At 51.9% G+C, this 20072-nt stretch overlaps 1 protein-coding gene across 1 annotated transcript in view; it reads right to left on the bottom strand.

Moving 5' to 3' along the window:
• Positions 1-17898, bottom strand: part of SLC9A1 (solute carrier family 9 member A1) — a 50208-nt gene extending 32310 nt beyond the window's left edge. The window contains exon 1 of the mRNA XM_061184675.1: positions 16777-17898. Within this exon, the coding sequence (XP_061040658.1) occupies positions 16777-17128 (352 nt within the window). The 5' untranslated portion in view covers positions 17129-17898. The remainder of the gene's footprint in view (positions 1-16776) is intronic.
• Between the last annotated feature and the right edge of the window lie 2174 nt (positions 17899-20072).

Here is a 20072-nt window from a genome sequence, read left to right as displayed (position 1 = left end):
CCCTCCAAAGGGAGCCACCTCCTGCTGCTTGGCATGGATCTCCCTCTCCCGCTACATCCTCTCCACTCTCTCCCCAACTCCTACACAATCCTTGTCCCAAATCATTTCCTGCAGCTTCCCATCTGATCAGTTTCTTAGGAAGCATAATTATCCAGGGAGGGAGGAGGTGGAAAATTCCCAGAGCCAGGAACACTGGGGAAAAGTTCATCCAGTTCATTCTCCACCTGCCAGGAGAGCCTCTGTCCTAAACACAAGCCAGTCAGTCATGGTCACACCTCCCTCCTAAACCTCCGCAGTTCCCGTCACTACACTACAGTCCTCGCGGCTCTGCAGTGAATCAGAAGCCTTTCTGATCTGGCCCAACTTCGGTGCGGGCCTCATCACCACTACATTCTAAGTGACGGCGCCAGAACTGAGACCGTCTGCCACCAGGGCCCACGCTGCATTGTGCCGCCTCCCTGTGTCACTTCAGCCTGCCTTGTATTTAAGCTGTTTACATGTCTATCTCCCACACAGCCCTGCCACTGCGTAGTAGGTGCTCAGAGGCAAGCTGAGGAGAAGGTGGGACGCCCAGGGGCAGCCGCCTCACCCCTGCAGAAGGGCCAGAGGACTGTTCCAGAGAAACAGTGCAGGAGGGAAGGAGGGAAGGGCCACTCACTCCATCACAGAAGAGCTCCGGACCGGGAGCTGAAGACCTGCACTAGCCCAGCTCTGCCACCGCCCTGGCCTGTGGGCAAGTCATTTCCTCTCTGGTCTTCTGCTTCCTCCTCTGTGAGATGAGGAGGCCTCGCCGCTGCTCGGTGCTCTGCACGGCACTGTCACCGAACCTCCACAACTCTGCCCGTCAGTCACCACACAGCTGCAAGGACAGGAGCCGGGATTCGAGTCCAGGCCTTTTAATCCCCAACACCCTTATCTTTTTCCATTACACCTCCTGGACTCCTAACTCCGTCTCTAGCATCCCTCCCAACAATCAAGTCCAATTCTCTGATTCCAGGCCTGCCCTTTCTGGGCCTGATAACTCCCCAGGCCACGTGGGACCGTAAGGTTCAGGCGGTAAGAGGCATGTCAGGGCCCTGGTGCTCGGCGGTGCCACGCCTCCCACATGACAGGTCTGGTGACATCCTGCCTAGAGGTGCTGGGGCTGGGCAGGGGAGGGGGCAGGAGTCCAGCAGAGCCTGGCACCTCACTCAGCCCCTCCCCTCGCCACGTGCTCTCACCCCCTCCCTATCCACTCCTCCCTGGGCACGGCTCTCCATCCCGCTCCTGGCCTGGCCAGAGATGCCTGTTTGGAAGCTTCACTCTTGTTGCTCTCACAGACCCGGCTGAGTAGCCCTGGGCCAGGGTCCTGCTTTGCTTGGCTCGCTGTGGCCAGCCCAAAGCCAGAGCCGACCCTGGGAGCCATCTCTTGACCCCTAGGCTGCTCTGCACATCCCTCCCCAGCTCAGTGGCATTGCACGCACCTAGAATCCAATCCAATGCCTAACCCAAGGCCCACGGGCCAAGCAGGGTCCGGCCCCCGCCTTCCTCTCTGTCCTCACACCGCGCCTCCCTCTTATTCCACCCCAGCTTCCTCAAAGACGCTCTCCTCAGGGGCCCTGATCTTTGAAAGGTGGGCTCCTTCTTGTCATGTGCTCAGCTCAAAAGCCAGCTCCTTAGAGAGGTCTTCGCTGACCATCCAAAGTAGCACATCCTTCTCATATTTATTTTCTTCCGGACACTGATCACTGCCTGACGTTGTGTCCACTGTGCAACACCCTACACTGGCCCATGAGCCCCCTGACATCGGGAGCCTCCTCATCTTGCTCCCGGCTGTGTCCTCAGCACCCAGAAGACTGTCTGACATGGGCCGGGGCAGGGGGTGGTGAGGCGTGTGCTACATATTAGACTAGGTGGTCAGGGAGGCCTCTCTGAAGAGACGGCATCTGACCCAGAGCATGAATAAAGCAGCCGGCCTGTGGCCATCTCCAGGCAGTCTTCCAGGCTCGGGAAAGCAAGCGCCGCGGCCCTACGGAAGAGGAAGAGGTCTGGCAAGGCTTGGTGTGTTTGAGGAACCCAAGAAGGTTGGTGTGAGTGGTGGGGAAAGAGCAGCAGGGAGTGAAGGAGAGAGAGGTATAGGCCACACCTCTCCTGGATTTTATCCCAAGTTCATCAGGAAGCAACTGAAAGGTTTTAGCAGGGGAACACCACATTGTGGGTCACGTTTCTAAACGACCCCACTGGCTACTCTGTGGAGAGCTGATTACAGGCAGAGGGGAGTGGGGCCAGGAGGCCACTGGAGGCATCCGGGTTAGAGATGCTTGTGGCTTAGATAGGGAGAGCAGAAGTGGAAATGGAGGGAAGAGGAAAGCGTTCGATCCGTGGAGCCATCTGTCCACCGGCCTGAGAGGCCTGGCCGACTCTATATCCCTCTGGCTGGAGTTCTAGACACCTGGGACTCCAGCCCAGCCCACCTACCCAATCTTATTTCTCAGTGAACCCCAGCCCAGACTTTCCCCCCAGCTGGCTGGGCCTCCTCTCAGCTGCCCAGTCACATGTGCAGCAGGTGCTGCAACCCTCACTTGACCTGCCACCTGCCCTCCCCTTATGAGGGTCTAGTGAAGGCACCTGCGCAAAGGCCCCTGCTCTCTGCTCATTTCAGCCACATTTCTCCCCTCTCTGAAGTCCTCCTGGGCTTCGAGGCAGTGGCACAGCAATCATCAAGCACTTAATTATTCCCTCTTCCACTTTCCCGAGGTAGCTGTAAGCTGGATAAAGGCAAATACCATGACTCGCACCCTTCGGGGTTGTCGTGACACTCAGACAGTGATGCGCTGTGTGGAGCCCTCAGTACAAGGCCAGGCACTCGGTAGGTCTCACTCAATGGTAGCTTCCTCCTTATCGCCTGCATATGAGGACACCCATCCCTGGTGCACACTGTCCCACAGGGAGGCTCAGCTTCTCTGCCCAGCCAGGCACGTGGGTTAAGTCCGTTTGGGGGTGAGTGATGTGGAGGGGATGCAGAGTGCCCCAAAGGGTTTCAAAGGCAAAAGTCAATGGCTCTGCACTATCTATGCTCTGCATTATCCACATCTCGTCTTTCTCCAGCTCCTCCCTCCATGTGAAATGAGCAAACTCCTGCTTAACCTTCAAGCCTTGGGAAGCCCTCCTGATCCGTCCCCCACCCAACTCCTCCCGTGCACCCACAGTCCTATGGGCCCCTGCTGTGGCACTTCACAGCACATGGCAAGTGCCAGTTTCCATGTCAGCCGCTCCCACGAGGCTGGGATTATATTTATTCATCTTTCCATCTTCAGCACAGCATTTATCACGCACAGTTCAGTGTTTACTGAGTGTGTGTCTCCCCCTCTTCCAACTGAAGGCCAAACCCAGACACTTCAGCTCACGGTCTCATTTTATGCCCACCCCAGTCCTGGTGACATTCAGCCCTACCCCAATGTCCTCCGGCCCCCTTACCTAAAACCATCCTCCACTGCTAGACTTCACTCTCATCTCCTCTTCCTTTATTTTACTTTTTTTATTTTTAAATTTTTTTTGGCTGCTCTGCGCGGCTTGTGGGATCTTAGTTCCCCAACCAGGGATTGAACCCGCACCCTTGGCAGTGACAGCGTGGAGTTGCAACCACTGGACTGCCAGGGAATTCCCTCCTTTTCCTTTAATGTTACAGGACAGTGGTGACTCCCATTTCTGAGGGCTTATGATGTGCTCGGGGCTTTACAGACATTACCGCATTTGATTGTGAAGACTGAGGCTCACAGGGTGAGGTGATTACGAAGTGGCAGAATCTTCTGCCCTTAACGCTGGCACAGATCACCGGGCACCTCATCACAGCTGGGCCTATTTTAAAAATCATCATGTGGGGGCTTCCCTGGTGGCGCAGTGGTTAAGAATCCGCCTGCCAGTGCAGGGGACACGGGTTCGAGCCCTGGTCCAGGAAGATCCCACATGCCGCGGAGCAACTAAGCCCGTGCGCCACGACTACTGAGCCAGCGCTCTAGAGCCCACGAGCCACAACTACTGAGCCCGAGTGCCACAACTACTGAAGCCCGCACGCCTAGAGCCCGTGCTCCACAACAAGAGAAGCTACCGCAATGAGAAGCCTGCGCACCACAACGAAGAGTAGCCCCTGCTCGCCGCAACTAGAGAAAGACTGCACACAGCAACAAAGACCCAACGCAGCCAAAAATAAATAAATAAATAAATGTATTAAAAAACCATCATCTGTTCTGCAATATTTAGTGCTTTTATAGCTACACATCAAATTGTCATACAAAATCGTGCTTTGCTCATTAAATGTTTCAAGTGAAAAGTCTTGCTACTCCAGCTAGGTGGTGAAAGGACTGTTATGTAGGAGAAACAGCATAGGACTTGGAATGGGAAGCCCTGGGTCTGGCTTCAGCTGTGCCATAGTCAGGCTATGTGACCCTAGGCAAGTCACCTAACCTCTCTGGGCCTCAGTTTCCTCATTTGTAGAAAAGAGAAGAACAGTATCTCCCCAAAAGGTTTCCTGATGCATGCTGGAAAGTGCTCTACCCACTTCATTAAAATAATAAATTTTGGGACTCCCCTGGTGGCGCAGTGGTTAAGAATCCGCCTGCCAATGCAGGGGACACGGGTTCGATCCCTGATCCGGGAAGATCTCACATGCCACGGAGCAACCAAGCCCGTGTGCCACAACTACTGAGCCTGCGCTCTAGAGCCCGCAAGCCACAACTACTGAGCCAACGTGCCACAACTACTGAAGCCCGCGCGCCTAGAGCCCGTGCTCCACAACAAGAGAAGCCACCGCAGTGAGAAGCCCACGCACCACAACAAAGAGTAGCCCCTGCTCACCGCAACTAGAGAAAAGCCCACGCGCAGCAACGAAGACCCAATGCAGCCAAAAATAAATAAATAAAATAAATTGATTAAAAAAAAATAATAATAATAATAAATTTTATTTACCCGCAGCCACCTCACCCCTGTGTTTAGCACAGCACTGGATGCCCAGCAGGGCATCAGTAAGTCTTGCTGAGTGATTTTCCAGTTGCTGGGAGATTCAGGAGTCACAGAAAACAAGCTAGTATTTCTCCTCCTCCTGATCCTAGAAGGACTCCTAAGTGCCACCATTTATCATATGTTCAGAATGCGTCAAACCTGTGTCATGCATCTTACAAGGGTACTCTCCCTGAATCCTCCCAACATCCCTGCCAGGTGTTACCCCATGTTGGGGAGGATCAAAATGAGACACAAACAGGGTAAAGTGACTTGCCCATAGTCAAGGTGCTACAGTGGTAGAGCTTAGATTGGAACCCAGGTCTGTCAAGTTGCAAAGCCTGTGTTCCTAACCACCATGTTTCCAAAGGAAACTGCTCTGGGACACTCCTCTGCAATCCAAAGGTCCTGCCCCAAGTAGAAGCTTCTGGCTGTGCCCAGTGAGCCCTGTTTCACTCGAGCGTCTCATCTAAATCCTACCTATTCTTTAAGGCCTAGTTCACCAGTCACCTCCATAAAGCCTCCCTGATCCTCCCAGGTGGGAAGTTCTTTCTGCCTCCTCTAAACCCTCAAAAAATTCCATCTGCACCTCGACGCGCACCCACTTTCTACTGCCTGACTCTCCTGCAACTATACTGAATTTCTCAGACCAGTCCTTGAGCTCCTTGAGAGAAGCAGTTCTTGTGCATCTTTGTTTGTTCCACCAGCCAGGCAGGCCCAGAAGGGTGTGGTAGGGTGCCAGCTCCCCTCCCCCACTGAGCTGTAATCTGAGTCTTGGGCTGGGCTCAGTGAGGTGAGCTGGCCCTGCCTCCACACTGGCATCCTGCCTACCTGGTACGGCATCCAGATTCCTGTGGGCTCTGGCCCCAGGAGATAAGATCTCATTCCCTGGTTTGAGGGCAAAGATGCTATAAAAAGCAGAGCACCCAGGCTCAGTATTGGCTTGTGAAGGAGTACAAAAGCCTGAAGAATTTGATGGGTGAGGGCAGAAGCTTCTGGGTCCCAAGGCTTGCACTTTGTTCTCCTGCAAGGACCTGTATGACCAAAGCCAAATGGCTTCTCGGCCAGGAACAGCTCTTCTGATGGATAGTCCAGCACGAAGCTGCCCTTCCTTAGGCTTTTAGGGCCCACCAGAGAGGTACCAATGCTTAGATACCAACATCAAGGCCAAAGACCACAGCCCCTCCTCTTGGTCCAGCTCTTACTGCCTAGAGACCCCTGAGTTAGTTAACAGAGCAGGGAAAGCCCTCCCTGCCCTGCCGTTAATTCACATGTGGCTCTGGGCACATCCTCTCTGGGCCTTAATGGGGAGATGAGAGGACTGGATCAAAACATCTCCATCTCTCCTTTGGGCCCTGGAGCCACAGGCTATGATAAGGTTCTTTCTACCTCTAACATCCTACAGGTAGAATAATATTGTCTACTTTCGCTCCCGGAAGCAGGGTCAGAGCAGGAGATGGGGGTCCTCAATCCAAGAAACAGCAGAGGCCAATCGGGGCTGCCTAGTATTGTGCCCTCGAAGCCTGTCCCCTTAAGAGGCAATGCCTTGTTTCTGCTGCCTCCAACGTAGCTGCTTTGCGTAACAGAGTCTCAGAGGACTGTCTGGGCCCTGGCCACTTTAGGAAAAAGGGCAGGAGGACTGAGTTACCTCCCAGGGTGTCAGCTGAGCTCACCTTGGAAACCCAGCAGAACCAGGGGGCAGAATGAACCCAGTACTTTCCCTGTCTACACTGGGCAGGGGGAGCCTGCTTCATCTGCTTTGATCCCCAATCCAGAAAAGTTTTTCTCTACTTTACAGAATCATCTTTCCTCCTCTTCTCCTGGGACACAGCTTGTTCACTCTGACTGGGTTCATTCCCCTTGCCTAGAAGGAGTTCTGCAGTTCCCCAGGCAAACCCCTCTCATCCCAGAGGTAAGTACCACTTCATCCAAGGAAAGCCCTTTACCCTTCTTCAGATTTCCACAGGACAAGGGCCAAAGCTCTTAACCTTTGGCCCAGGGGGCGGGGGCACAAATCCTGCTGAGAATCTGTGGCTACTATGGGCTTTCTTCCTCTGATACAAAGACACAAATGTCTGCAGATATTTGGAGGGGGATGGTCCATGGGTCCCCTGAACTCCATCAGGAACTCAGAAAGAATCTCAGAAACCTAGATCTAGATCCTAGAAGAACAGCAGGTCACCCAGGCCATTCTCCCACCTAAGCTAGGATCCCTTCTAACAGCAAGTCCCCCTGAGTGATGTTCCTCTTCTCCACCTGGCCCACTGCTCAAGATCACCTCCTTCAGGGAGCCTTCCCTTGTCTCTCCCCCTCCTCTCTGAGGCCCTCTGCATCCTAGCCAGAGCCACACAACTTCCCACCTGTGCTTTCTCTCCTGTGTGTTGTCTTACTTCCCCAGCAAGAGAGCTAGCTCTCTGCAGACCCATTCATTTAACCCCATAACCCTGAGCTAGAGTTGGAGATGACCATTACCATGAACTTGAGAATTCTGTGCTTTGAAGCCAGTGCTCATGATAGCAGTGGCCCATTCCCCCAAAGGATGGGGCTGTGGAGATCTCCTTCCGAGGGCCTCAGTCTGCCCAGGCCTCACCAGAGGAGGGGCTCCTCTGGGACAACTGCCTTTCCTGCAGTCCCGGAGAGCCTTTCAACAACTGAAATCAACAGACAGGGAAACTAAGGCCCAGGGAGGCAAAATGACAATATTCAAGAAAGAGGCAGAGCTAGGACTAGGACCCAGGTCCCTGATTCCCAGCCTGGAGCTCTTTTCCTTACACAAGTGGCTTTATAAAAACTAAATCCGGTTACAATAGCCAGGACATGGAAGCAACCTAAGTGTCCATCAACAGATGAATGGATAAAGAAGATATGGCACATATATACAATGGAATATTACTCAGCCATAAAAAGAAACGAAATTGAGTTATTTGTAGGGAGGTGGATGGACCTAGAGTCTGTCATACAGCCTGAAGTAAGTCAGAAAGAGAAAAATACCGTATGCTAACACATATATAAGAAATCTAAAAAAAAAAAAAAATGGTTCTCACGAACCTAGAGGCAGGACAGCAATAAAGATGCTGACGTAGAGAATGGACTTGAGGACACGGGGAGGGGGAAGGGTAAGCTGGGACGAAATGAGAGAGTGGCATGGACATATATACACTACCAAATGTAAAATAGCTAGCTAGTGGGAAGAAGCCACATAGCACAAGGAGATCAGCTCAGTGCTTTGTGACCACCTAGAGGGGTGGGATAGGGAGGGTGGGAGAGAGACGCAAGAGGGAGGGGATATGGGGATATACGTATATGTATAGCTGATTCACTTTGTTACAAAGCAGAAACTAACACATCATTGTAAATTATACTCCAATAAAGATGTTAAGATTAAAAAACAAAAAACAACTAAATCCAGGAATTCCCTGGTGATCCAATGGTTAGGACTCCACGCCTTCACTGCTGAGGGCACGGGTTCAATCCCTGGTCGGGGAACTAAGATCCTGCAAGCCTCGCAGCCACACACAAAAAAAAGATTAAAAACTAAAATCTGCCCTCACACTCACACTCATATACGCACAGAGAATTTCTGAAAAGATGCACGAGAAAGTTAACAGTGGTAACCTCTGGGGAGTATGACAGTGGAGGTGGTCAGAGAAGTGAGGAGGAAAACTTTTACTTTTTACCTTAATACCCCTCTCTACTGTTGAACATGTTTTATTTATTCATGTTATAAAAATAAACCTGCCACAGAAAGGAGATTCTGGCCCCAGCCCACTCCCAACACACACACAAAAACAAAGAGAAGACATAAGTCAACCTGTCTAGGTACAACTATAAATTAGCAAGACTGCCTTTTTGCATGGTTTACGGCACTGGTCTCATTAATTCACAGTCACAGTGTGGTTGATGACTCGATGAATCTTCCCAGGAAAAGCTTAATTCAAGTAGGGCTCTCGGCAGCTCCCTGAGGAAGCTCTGGTATCTTGCTTTTACTTATACAAATTGAGGGTAAACCAAACAGATGCAGACTTTCCCAGAGAGACCCCACCCAGCCCAGAGAGGATGCCCTAGAAGACCCTCCATTAGAGCCAAGCCGAGGGAGGCAGAGGGGGAGGAAGGCGGCTGTGGCAGCAGCACTTACACAGGTGCTGGCTGACGCCTAGAGCATCACTCTGTGTCAAGCTGGTTTCTTGTCTTCCTCAAAGGCTTCACATGGACACTATCTCTACACGGGAAGTCAGTCATGCACTTATTTGTCCCCCAAGTATTTAGGAGCCCTCCCTCTGTGCCAGGCACAGAGAAGAAAGCAAACAAAGGCTCTGCACTCAAGGGGCTTACATTCTTATAGGAATCCTGTCCTAAGAATAGCTCTCTCTGTCCTGCCTGCTTGCCTAATTCCTCTCTATCTTCAAGACTGGCTCAAATTCCACCTCCTCTGAGAAGCCTTCCCTAACCACCTGTGCCCTCGGGGACTGCTTGTTCCCTCTGAACTCTGCCTCTGCCAGGAGTCCGCCGAGACCTCAGCACAGATGGACCATTTTCTCCAAACAGACTGGAAGCTCCTGGTGAGCCAGGCCTGGGTCTCACTCTTCTTGGTTCCCCGATGTGCCACAAGCTCAGAGCCCACTGGCTGGTTTCAGCTGACCTGCCTCTACGACCCCACCTTGGACAGATGAATTAATTAGCTGCTCTCAGTCCTGGCTGGCCAGCCCAAAGCCAGAGCCTCTGTGAGTCTGCCTGGCACACAGCAAGTGCTACGTAAGTGTTAGCTACTTATTACTTTTGTGAGCTCATAGATTCTGCCTGACACAGCTGTGATGTCACCTCTCCGCTTTTCAGTGGCCTGGTCTCAGATAGGCCCAGCGCTGTGGAAGGGCAAGTCTGGGCTTAGGGGTAAGTGTCCCCCAAGGGACCGGGAAGGGGACTTGGGAAGGAATAGGAATTCTCATCCTGAATCTCACTCAGAGCTGCTTAAGGCTATGTTTTCAGGAAAGAGCTTGCCTGGGTAATTTGGGGAAACTCCAGGTTCTCAGCAAGTCAGTGTCAGAACTCAGGGGTCATGTACGACCTAACAGAGCCCAAAACTGGCCCCGCATGTTGAAAGAGCTTTCAGGGGAAGGAAATGAAGTCAGCACGATCCCAGGGAAGGGGGGCAGCCCACTGATCCCGGCCCAACTCAAAACTTAGTTCAGTTAAAATTAGATTAGCCTGTAAGATTAAAAATACCCACATATAATCACGGCCTGCCTTAAAGTATCAGTTGATGTTTGTCAGCATCTAAAGAGATGGTTGGGCCCAGCGCAGTGTGTGCAGACAACCTTGGGGAGACATGTCTGACTCAGACGTTTACAGGGGGAGTGAGTGCTGCAGAAGGAGGCCCACACAGGCAATGGATGACTCAGGAATAACCCAGGTCCTGGGTTTGCTGAGTGAGCCTTCTCTCCCCACCACGGAAGGAAAGGGGGGCAGGTGGGGGAGGGTGACAGGACGAGGGAGGGAGGGAGGGAGGGAGGGAGGGAAGCAGGCCCGCCAGCTGTGTACAGGCTGGCATTCCCGAAGGGAGCCCAGGGCTGCTGAGCTCCAATGCCCTGTCCCTCCTGTGTTTCTGAACGCCACCACCTCTGAGAAGGGCTATTTGCTTCACGGTAAGACTTGGAGGGGGGGGTCACAGTTTTCCCCCCGAACCCAAGAAATGATCCACAGAGAGCAGCCAAGACTTGAAATGCCTTTAATCCTTCCCTGTTCAAAATGATCATGGGAAAAATAAAACTTTTGAACCGAAAGGGAATCAGGGCATGATGATGAAAAGAACAAGAGCTCCAAAGTGAGACAGATCTGGGCTTCAACCCCACTGTTTTCTAGCTGTGCAAGTACCTGACACAGCCTCTGCAGCAGGAGCTTAATAAGTGACAGCTAATATAATTAACAAATATTTAACATAAATGTTACAAATTAGGAAACGAGGGCTCAGAGAAGTAGTGCCTTGCCTAAGGTCACACAGCTAGGCAGCAAAAAGCTAGCACCATACCATATCTCAGGGTCTCTTGACCCCTTCCCTCTCCTGCCCCATCCAGCATGTTTTCTGTTGTAATTCACTTCTCTGCCTCTCCCTTCTCCTCCCAGAGGGCCTACAACACATCAAGGGAAAGGAAAAGTTTCCATTTCAAAAGTTTGCTGCTCCACAGGCTGTGAGAATGACAGGTCCCAAGGCTGAGTCAGCCTTCACACTCTCACACACTTTCTTCATACAAATACAGGCATGCTTGAGGGGTTAAGAACTTGGAGTTAAGTTGGCCTGGCTTCCAGACCAACCCAAACCACCATGCTCCTTTGGCCCTTCGCTCCTCCAAGAGGACACAGTGTCTCTCCTGTCAACTACTCAAGTTACCAACATGGATGTGCCTGGTCATTTACTCTAGTTAAAGACCCTCGGGACCTCTGGTCCCCCTTGGTCTTCACAATGACCTGACCAGGCAGGAATGAGGACACGGCCTTGGGTTAGAAATCCAGGGATTGTGTCCTTTGCCACTTACTTGCTAAGTGACCTCAGGCAGGTCACAACCTGGGGCTCGGTTTCCTTAGATGTAAAATGGTTACATCAATACGACCTGCTATTCTAACCCACAGGACCACTGAGAAGATCGGAATTAAATACTGTACACGCAAGTGCTTTGGAAACAAGTTACAATACTAATGAGAATTACTACTAAACTCCACCTGCCTTACAGGGCTAAAGAGAGTTGTGCCACCTGCTCCCAGCACAGAGGCTGCCTCTCAGGGGATCCTGCTGGGCCCCAAGGGTAACCAAAAGCAGCCCAGTACCCTTCTAGCCCAGAAGCAGGAGACGGTAATCACAAGGTTAGCCATCCCCTGCTGGGAAAAGGAAACTACTCTTTAAGTGGCATTCCCCTGCCCAAGCAGGGAAGAAGCAAGCTCAGTCAGACCACTGAGAGAGCAAAGAGATGGCAGGCAGGGTCACTAGCAGAGGACAAGGGATAGGCCCAGCCTGGCTGCGGGATTCAGGTACACATATGTGGACTCACAGGGACAGAGGATGGGCCCAAAGCCGGCACAGAACCCCTACAGCTTTCTCAGGGCAGGGAGAGGGCTTCCGCCATCAACAAGTGCCAGCCCCCAGAGGGAGTCCTAAAATCCCGGAAGGCAGGTGCAGTGAGCTGGGCACCCACCCTGTGCAGGGGCCCGGGCATCTGCTGAGGAAGACGTGAGGGGCAGGAGATGCAGCTGCACCCTGAGAGGAGACTGTGCCAAGGCTCAAACAGAAGATAAATGGCAATTCAGCATCACAGCAGATAACCCCTTTGGGCTGTTTCCTCATCTGTGAGACAGAGAGCCTTTATCTCATAGGATGATAGTAGGAATTAAATGAGATTACTTTTATAAAGTGCCTGACACCACTCTGTAGATACTTAATAAATGGTAATTCTTACTAAAACGCACATCCCCCCCAACAGAAGAGATGTCACAGGGCAGGCTAGGCCTAATGCCAAAGTTGCGGATAAACAATAAGGGATACGGTTTTAGGGGAGAAATGAAAGCAACGGCTGTGGGCTGGAGTGGGCTGGGAAGACCGCCCAAAGTGGAGGAATCTGAACAGGCCCTGGAAGCTGCCACAGCACGCTGGGCTCTGTGCTAGCATTCCACGTTCGGTCTCTACATCCATCCTAGAAGGTAGAGACGGCATCCTTACCTTCCCGATGCGGCAAGTCAGGTTCAGAGAAACCAGGTACCAGGTACCGAGGGGCAGGGGCAGAGCCCAGGCTTTTGTGACAACGTCTGTCCTTCCCACCAGAGCTGGAGGGGCTAGGTGGGGCGGGAAGGAGAGGCAAGGTGCACCTCATGGGTGTTCAGCTGAATGAAGTCCAGGCGATATGACCAACAGAGGCCCTCTAAGTGTCCTGGAGCCTCAGGACACACATGTCCTACCTGAAGCTTCTTCCCAGTCCCCAGATGACCTCCCCTCCCACTGTCCTGCAGTCACTCAGCTGTTTTCCCAAAGAGGAAAAGGTCACCTCTTTCTTTTTGGAGAGTTCCATCTGGGCTTCTAGAAACAGTTTCAAGGTGACCTTTAAGTTGTTCCTCTCTCATTCTGAGAAGTGAGAGAGGCAAGTTCTAGTCTTACACAGGAAACCAGTTGCTGGGTCTGATATCCACGCATGTGAAGTGGGCAATAATGATCCCCATCTCCCCTCCTCACAGACTTGCTCTAAGGAGGCAATGGCAGAACACAACTTGCAAACACCAAAACCAGAAAAAGCTGTAAGATGTGAAGGGACAAAGGAAGGTTTTTTTGTCTCTGGTCAGGAGACGAGATGAATACCTGCTTCATAGGCTGCCAGGAGTTCCGGGTCCGGGATATGTGTAAACAAACGCAGGGGGTGCCAGTGGTGAGCTGGGTTACAGTGAGGCTCTCCCTTGAAAGAGGCACTGGACTGGGAGCCAGGTAAACAGGGACAAAGCGGAATTCACGCAGGGTCCGAACCACAATGTAAGGCGGGGCTGGGGGAGGGGAATGGGCCTACCTAAGGCTTGGAGTCATTCTCACAGTTCTCGCAATAGTCTAACCCCAACTCACGTCACGAGCCCCTCCTCACCAAGGAAAAGGCAAGAATCCCTGACTGTCAGAGAGAGAAAAAAGGCCCAGAGATGGGAAGTGACTTGACTAATGTGACCCACTGAGTCACTTAGAAAAGAATCCAGAAGCATCTACTCTAGAACTTCAGCTCTAACCCCACCCTTCCCACACGCATCTCCGACAGTATCTACCTGAGGCTCTGCTCAACGATTAGGATAGGAGTGAGAACTGCACACAGCACCTTCTATTTTTAAAGGAGGGGTAGCTTGCAAGGGAAGCAGCTGCCATAGATGACAGAATGAGGCCTCCAACATAGCTCCTACCCATGCTGGGGTGCTGAGAGAATAGGCAAGACCCCAAAATGAACTCCTAGGCTCCTGGGTATCTGACAGTACAGAGGGAGCATGGCCTCGGCACACCCCCCATCCCCCAAGTCGGTTGGTGCCATGTCCCCTCCCCACAGGACCTGCTCTGGAGGCAGCTTAAGTGAAGGAAGAACAAAATCAGTAGGACTGACTTTCAGTCCTTCCTGAAACCTTAAGGAAGGGCTGCTGGTGGCAGCCTAGGTTGAGAGATTTGTAATCCTCCAGCCTCAGAGGAAGACTGTAGGAGGGGCTGAGGTAGGGATGCATTTACCTTAGGTGGTTAAAATACCAACAGGAGCAGCTGCAACTCACTGAGTGCTTCCTATAGGTACAAAGCCAGCTTTACGTGAGTTAATTTATGTCATCATCACGCCAGCAGCATTATAGCTAGATACTATTATTTCCCCCTTTTTATACTTGAGGAAACTGAGGCTCAGAGAGGGTAAGTGGCAGAGTGGTGCCAACCTCAATTCAACACTGCAAAGGGGGAGTTCCCCGGTGGCCTATTGGTTAGGATTCGGGGCTTTCAACTGCCGCAGCCCAGGTTCAATCCCTGGTTGGGGAACTGAGATCCCGCAAGCTGCGCAGCCAAAACAAAACAAAACAAAACACTGCAAGGTAAAGGGAAAAATGGGCTTTCACTTTTTGCCACCTGAACTGGGACCCTTAAGATCTTTTGGCCCTCTTTCTCTCTACCCTCTTCCCAGGATGGCCAGATGCTAGGGCACCCCTGTTTTCAGAGGCAGAAAATTGCCCTATCAAGCCAGAGACACAGTCTCTTGGAACTACAAATGCCCTTGGAGATCATATCCAGCCTCCTCACTTTACGATGAGAAAACTGTGGCCCAAGGGTGAGTGACTTGCCAGGGTTACCCAAGTCAGTGGAATGGCAGAAATGTCAGACCAGCAAGAAGCCACAAAGATCAACTGACAACTGGAGAGGCATGACTGGCCCAAGGTCACAGAGGAAGGTGGTATAAGAGGCCAAGTTTCCTAACTTCTAGACTGATACCCTTGTCATGGCACCACCTCTGCCAGCTGCCCAGGGTCCCGGGCACAGTTTTGGCGGGGACAAAGCAGGCCAAGCCTGACCCCATTAGGATTAGAGGTAATCAGGCCTGCAGAGACAAACTCCTGACTATCCAGAGTAGGATCTTTGTGGTCATGCTGTCGACCCACCAGAAGGCACTGAGACCCACAGTGTGTGCATTAGCCTCTAATGCCCTAACTCAATGCCAGGTGAGGGGGTTGGAAAGAGGAGGGCAATTTATAAATAGTGCTTATGAGGCCTCTTCCTGGTCTCACACAGGCAAGTGACACATCAGTCACTTCAGCTTCTTACCAACAAATTAAGACACAGGGTTTCATGATTCAATTGATATGGTCAAATTTAGAGAGTCTTGCCAGTTTCACAGGTGGGCGAGACCTGCAGAAAAAGGCCCCAGCTTGTTCAAGGTCATGTATTTGTCAGAATCAGTACACATGGCTCCCCTTGCCCAGGCCTCGATTTTTTCCGGGAAGCTGGCTGCCATCAGGGGATAGGTGCTGGTGGCCCAGCTCCATGTGCAGGCCTGCTACTGTCACAGCACCAAAGCCCCGTATCAGGAAGCCAGCTCCTGGATCTGTCAAAACAGAAGCACGAGTGCCCTCCTGCAGCATGTCCCAGAGCCTGCCTCATACCAGCCTGGCATCGCCACTCAGCTCCTGCATGTCCTTGGGAAAGCTGCAAGGCTTCCTGCCAAGAGTCACAAACTCTCCAAACCCAAACCAGCAGAGTTGCAGGCCCCCGTGCCTTCCACAGCTAGCTGGGGGCTAAAAAAGCAAAGGCAGCTTTCAAACCCCCCCACCCCCTGCCTCCCGGACACCACTTCAAGGGACTTCTGGGCTCTGCAGGCTCTGGTGAGCTCCATCAATCACCCAGCAGAGCAGAGCGCTCAGGCCTAGCAGGGAGACGATCCTCTGGAAGGGAACAACTCTTCTGTTTCCTTCTCCCAAAAAGAACGTTTCAAAGTCTCTTCAGATCAGAACATGCTGAGCTCCTCCACCTGTCCCTCTCCCTCTTGGATGAGCAGCCGGCAGGCCAACATGACAGCACCTTGAGACACAGCTGGGTGCAACCTGGAGATGAGCTGGGGCCAGACCAAGCTTGACCCTCCTCCACTCTCCCTCCACCCCCAAACCAGACTTCAGGAATTCCCAAGGCCCCTGTCCCATAAACTGTATAAGGAATGGCATTCCCAGGCAGGAAACTGACTCAGGGGCTCCTGACCAGCCTGGGCAGGCAAAGCTGACAGATAACACGCTGGGGATGAAGGAAGGTGAGGATATGGGGATGCCTCATCTTCCACCACACCTGTAAGTCTCCAGCACACAGGTCCCCCACTACACTCAAACTCCTTAGACAAACCAAGTAGAAATAGCCTCCATCCTGGAACACCCTCCCATGAAGCATGTAATTACACTGGTCGCTGTGGACAGAGCGGACTGTGCCACTTGCTGAAGACACTCCTGTCTCACACAGCTGGGTGCCTGGCTCCCCTCGGGGTCTGTCCCAGCCAGACGAGACTTGCCAGGCCTGGAAGCCTCGCTGAATGTACCTAGTACCTGAAGCATCCCATCCTCTGGTCCTGCTCTCTCCCATGAACAATGCTGCCTCCAATCTTAGGAGGCCTCAGACCACAGAGGCCACAGAGCTCCAGTTTGAGAAGGACCACGATGATGGGATAGAGGCTGCCTACTTTACAGGAGTAGTCCAGACCTTTATTCCTAGGCAGCCTCAAGTGGTAAGGATGGTTCAAGAAGCTCATTAGTTTGGTGGTGGCGGAAGCATCGGGGGCGAACTGCACTTACCTATCTTCATAAGGCAGGCCAGCAGGATCCAGAGGGAGATTTCGAAGGGTGTGCGCACGTGTGTGTAGTCGATGCCCAGGACTGGAAAGGCCTTTCGAGATTTCAGGCTGTGTTCAGTGAAGGAATGGTTAACAGGGCGGCTCTCGGGGGCGAGCTCCGGTGGGGCGGTGGTGACCTCCCCAATGGAGCGTTCCCGTGGCGGCTCTGAGCCTCTGATGGTGCTGGCAGTAGGGCCGGGCTGGAGGCCATGGCTTCTAAGAACGGGTAGCAGCCCCACCAAGGCTACTGCCACGAGCAGCGAAGGGAAGATTCGAGGCGGAGAGAGGCCACAGACACCAGACCAGAGAAGCATCCTGCTGCCACCCTCGACCCTTAGCAAAGTGAGAGTAAGACCTGGGACATAGGTAGCAGGGGGGCAGCAGCGGGGGAAGAGAGACTGGGGGAGTCTCTAAGCAAAGTTCATGTTTTAGAGATGTGTTTTTGTGGAAGCAGTCCTCTGGAAGTGGAGGAAGGCTGGGTTCACGATCTAGGACTCCAAACTGGGGAACAGGGACAAGGACTCAGGACCGTAAGAGAAGACCAAAAGGTCTGGAACTCCAGGCCTGGGAAAGGGGGTGGGGGAGGGGAGAGACTGCACCCTAGGGACAGAGGAAGGGACAGGATGGGTTGGATCCCAGGCAAGGAAAAGGAAAAGGGAGGGTGGGGACCCTCGGCTGAGGAAAGTGACTGATGAGCTGGGACTCGGCTAAGGTAAGGGGCAGGGAGCCTGAGCTAAAGGAAGGGGATCGAAGGGGGTGAGACCCAGTCCAGGAGAAGAAGAGAGGGGGATGAGAGCCCAGGCTGCGAGGAAGTGAAGCCAGAAAGCGGCCGGGAGTTTCCCCACCCAAAGAAGGACCGGGGTGCAGGCGCGCCGGGCTGAGATTCCGGGGAAATGGAGGGAGGCGGAAGGCGGAGGCAGGCGGCCTGGCGAGAGGGCGCCTTGGCGCGTGCAGAGGGCGGCTCGCGGTGGGCCAGCAGCGAAACGCCCCTCCTTGCGGCCCCGGCACGGTGCTGCGCTGCGCCCTGGCCCAGCTTCAGTTCCTCCGCGTCCAGCTCCACTTCCAGTTGCAGCCCCAGCCCCAGCCCCGGCGGCGGCGGACTGATGCCTCGCTGAGCCCGGCGCTGCCACTTATAGGCACCAGCGAGCAGCCGGTGCAGCGGGCTAGAAGGACCTGTCAGCGCCCGCTCAACGCAGCGACCCCTGTCTCCGAGGAAAGGAAGTATCGCGTCGAAAGAGGAGGGAGAGTCAGAGATGGCAAAAAAAAAGTCCTGAATCTACAGAGATTCTAACTAACATGAGTAAAATGCTCTACTATTTACAAAGCGCCTTCACAGCCACATCCACAGTCTCATGGAGACTCCCCAATAATCTTGTGAAGGATGTATTATTATCTTATACATTTAGTTACCATGTGATCTTGAGCAAATTACTTAACCTCTCTGTTGCACAGTTTTCTCATCCGAAAAAGTGGGGATAACAGGAGTACCTATATCTGCTGTAGTATAGTATATGTGATGACTAAATGAGATAATCTATGTAAAGTGTTTAGAATGGAGCCCAGCACATAGAACAATTATTATGGTTCCACTTTTGCAGATGAGGAAACAGGTAAAGAGAGTTCCTTAACTAGTATGTAAATAGTTATATCGGTTTGCTAGGGTTACTGTAACAAAGTACCACAAACTGGGTGGCTTAAAGAACAGAAATTTACTGTCTCATATCCTGGAGGCTAGAAGTCTGAAGTCAAGGTGTCAGCAGAGTTGGTTCCTTCTGAGGGCTGTGAGGAAGAATCTGTTCCATGCGTCTCTCCTAGCTTCTGGTGGTTTACCAACAATCTTTGTTGCTCCTTGATAACTCCAGTCTTCACGTGGTGATCTCCCTGTGTCTCTGTCTCTGGGTCCAGATTTCCCCTTTTTATAAGGTTTCCAGTCACACTGGATTAGGGGCCCACCCTAATGACCTCATCTTGATCATTTTCAATAACCCTATTTTCAAATAAGTCCACATTCACAGGTGCTGGGGGTTAGAACTTCAACATCTTTGTGGAGGACACAATTCAACCCACAGCAGCAGTGGAACTGAGATTTGAACATATAGTGTTGGTTGGAATTTGTAAGATTTGAGAGATCATGGCCATACACTGGAATCCTTGGAAAGCTTTTACACACTACCATTGCCTGGGACCTTCAGAGGTTTGTATCCACTTCCTCCAGGGTAGTGCCCAAGCAAGATGGATAGTTTTTCAAAAGTTTCCCCAGGTGATTCTCAACTAGGGTTGAGAATTATTGAGATTACTGAAATGCCACCCTTGTTTTGCAGAAGAGTGAATCAAGGCAGAGGAAGTCCAAGTGACTAGCTTGAGATCACAAAATGATGTCAAAGGGCTTAGTTCAGTTCAGCAACTATTTATGGGCCTCTCGACAAGGCTTTGTGCTGGGCTTTGGCAACACAGACATAGACATGGGGAGGAAGGAGGTGGCAGTGGTTAGGAGGGGGCACAAAGTGGACACAACAAGGGCTTCTAGGGTGCTGATAATGTTCTCTTTCTTTACTGGGTGGTGGTTACAAAGGTTACACAGATGTAGTTGTTCTGTGATAACTCATTGAGCACTCATGATCTGTGTACTTTTCATGAGACATGCTCTCCTTTCACATAAAAGTATATTCAAATGCTACTAGAGTGATGTGATTGTGACTGAAGGTGCCAACATTAACCTGAATTCTCTGTACTTCACATTCTCCTGGCACAGGTCCAGCCACTTGGGAGATGACAGAAGAGCCTAGAAAAGCCTTCAGAGAAATCCAAGGGCCTTGTGTCACCTGGAGCAGATGAAAGGAGAACATCAGCTATAATGGAAATAACCAAAGAGAGGAAAAGCATTTAGGACAAGGATCAGAACAATGACAATATGCCTCACATGGTTCGGTCCTTTATAGTTTACAACCAAGTGCCCCAGGTTTATCAATGATCCAAGTCCTGGTGCTCAATAAATAGTAGCTATTATTCTCATTTCCATTTTACAGATGAAAAAACTGAGGATTCAGAGACATAAAGCCATTTGGCCAAGATCACACAGCTATTAGGTAACAGATCCAGGACTTAAGTCAGTTTTCTAACATCTTAATCCAGAGCTCTTTCAAAACACCACAGGTTCAGTGTAGAAAAAAGGAGGCAAAGGTGGGGCTAGTGGAGAGACTTTATGCAGGTGACATGGGCCAGAACCCTGAGACCTATAGTCCTTTCCAGTCTTTTTTT

The sequence above is a fragment of the Eubalaena glacialis genome, chromosome 3 (assembly GCF_028564815.1).
Source record: "Eubalaena glacialis isolate mEubGla1 chromosome 3, mEubGla1.1.hap2.+ XY, whole genome shotgun sequence".
Classification (NCBI taxonomy): domain Eukaryota; kingdom Metazoa; phylum Chordata; class Mammalia; order Artiodactyla; family Balaenidae; genus Eubalaena; species Eubalaena glacialis.
The sequence above is the reverse complement of the archived record's forward strand: the minus strand, read 5'-3'. Positions and strand labels throughout refer to the sequence as shown.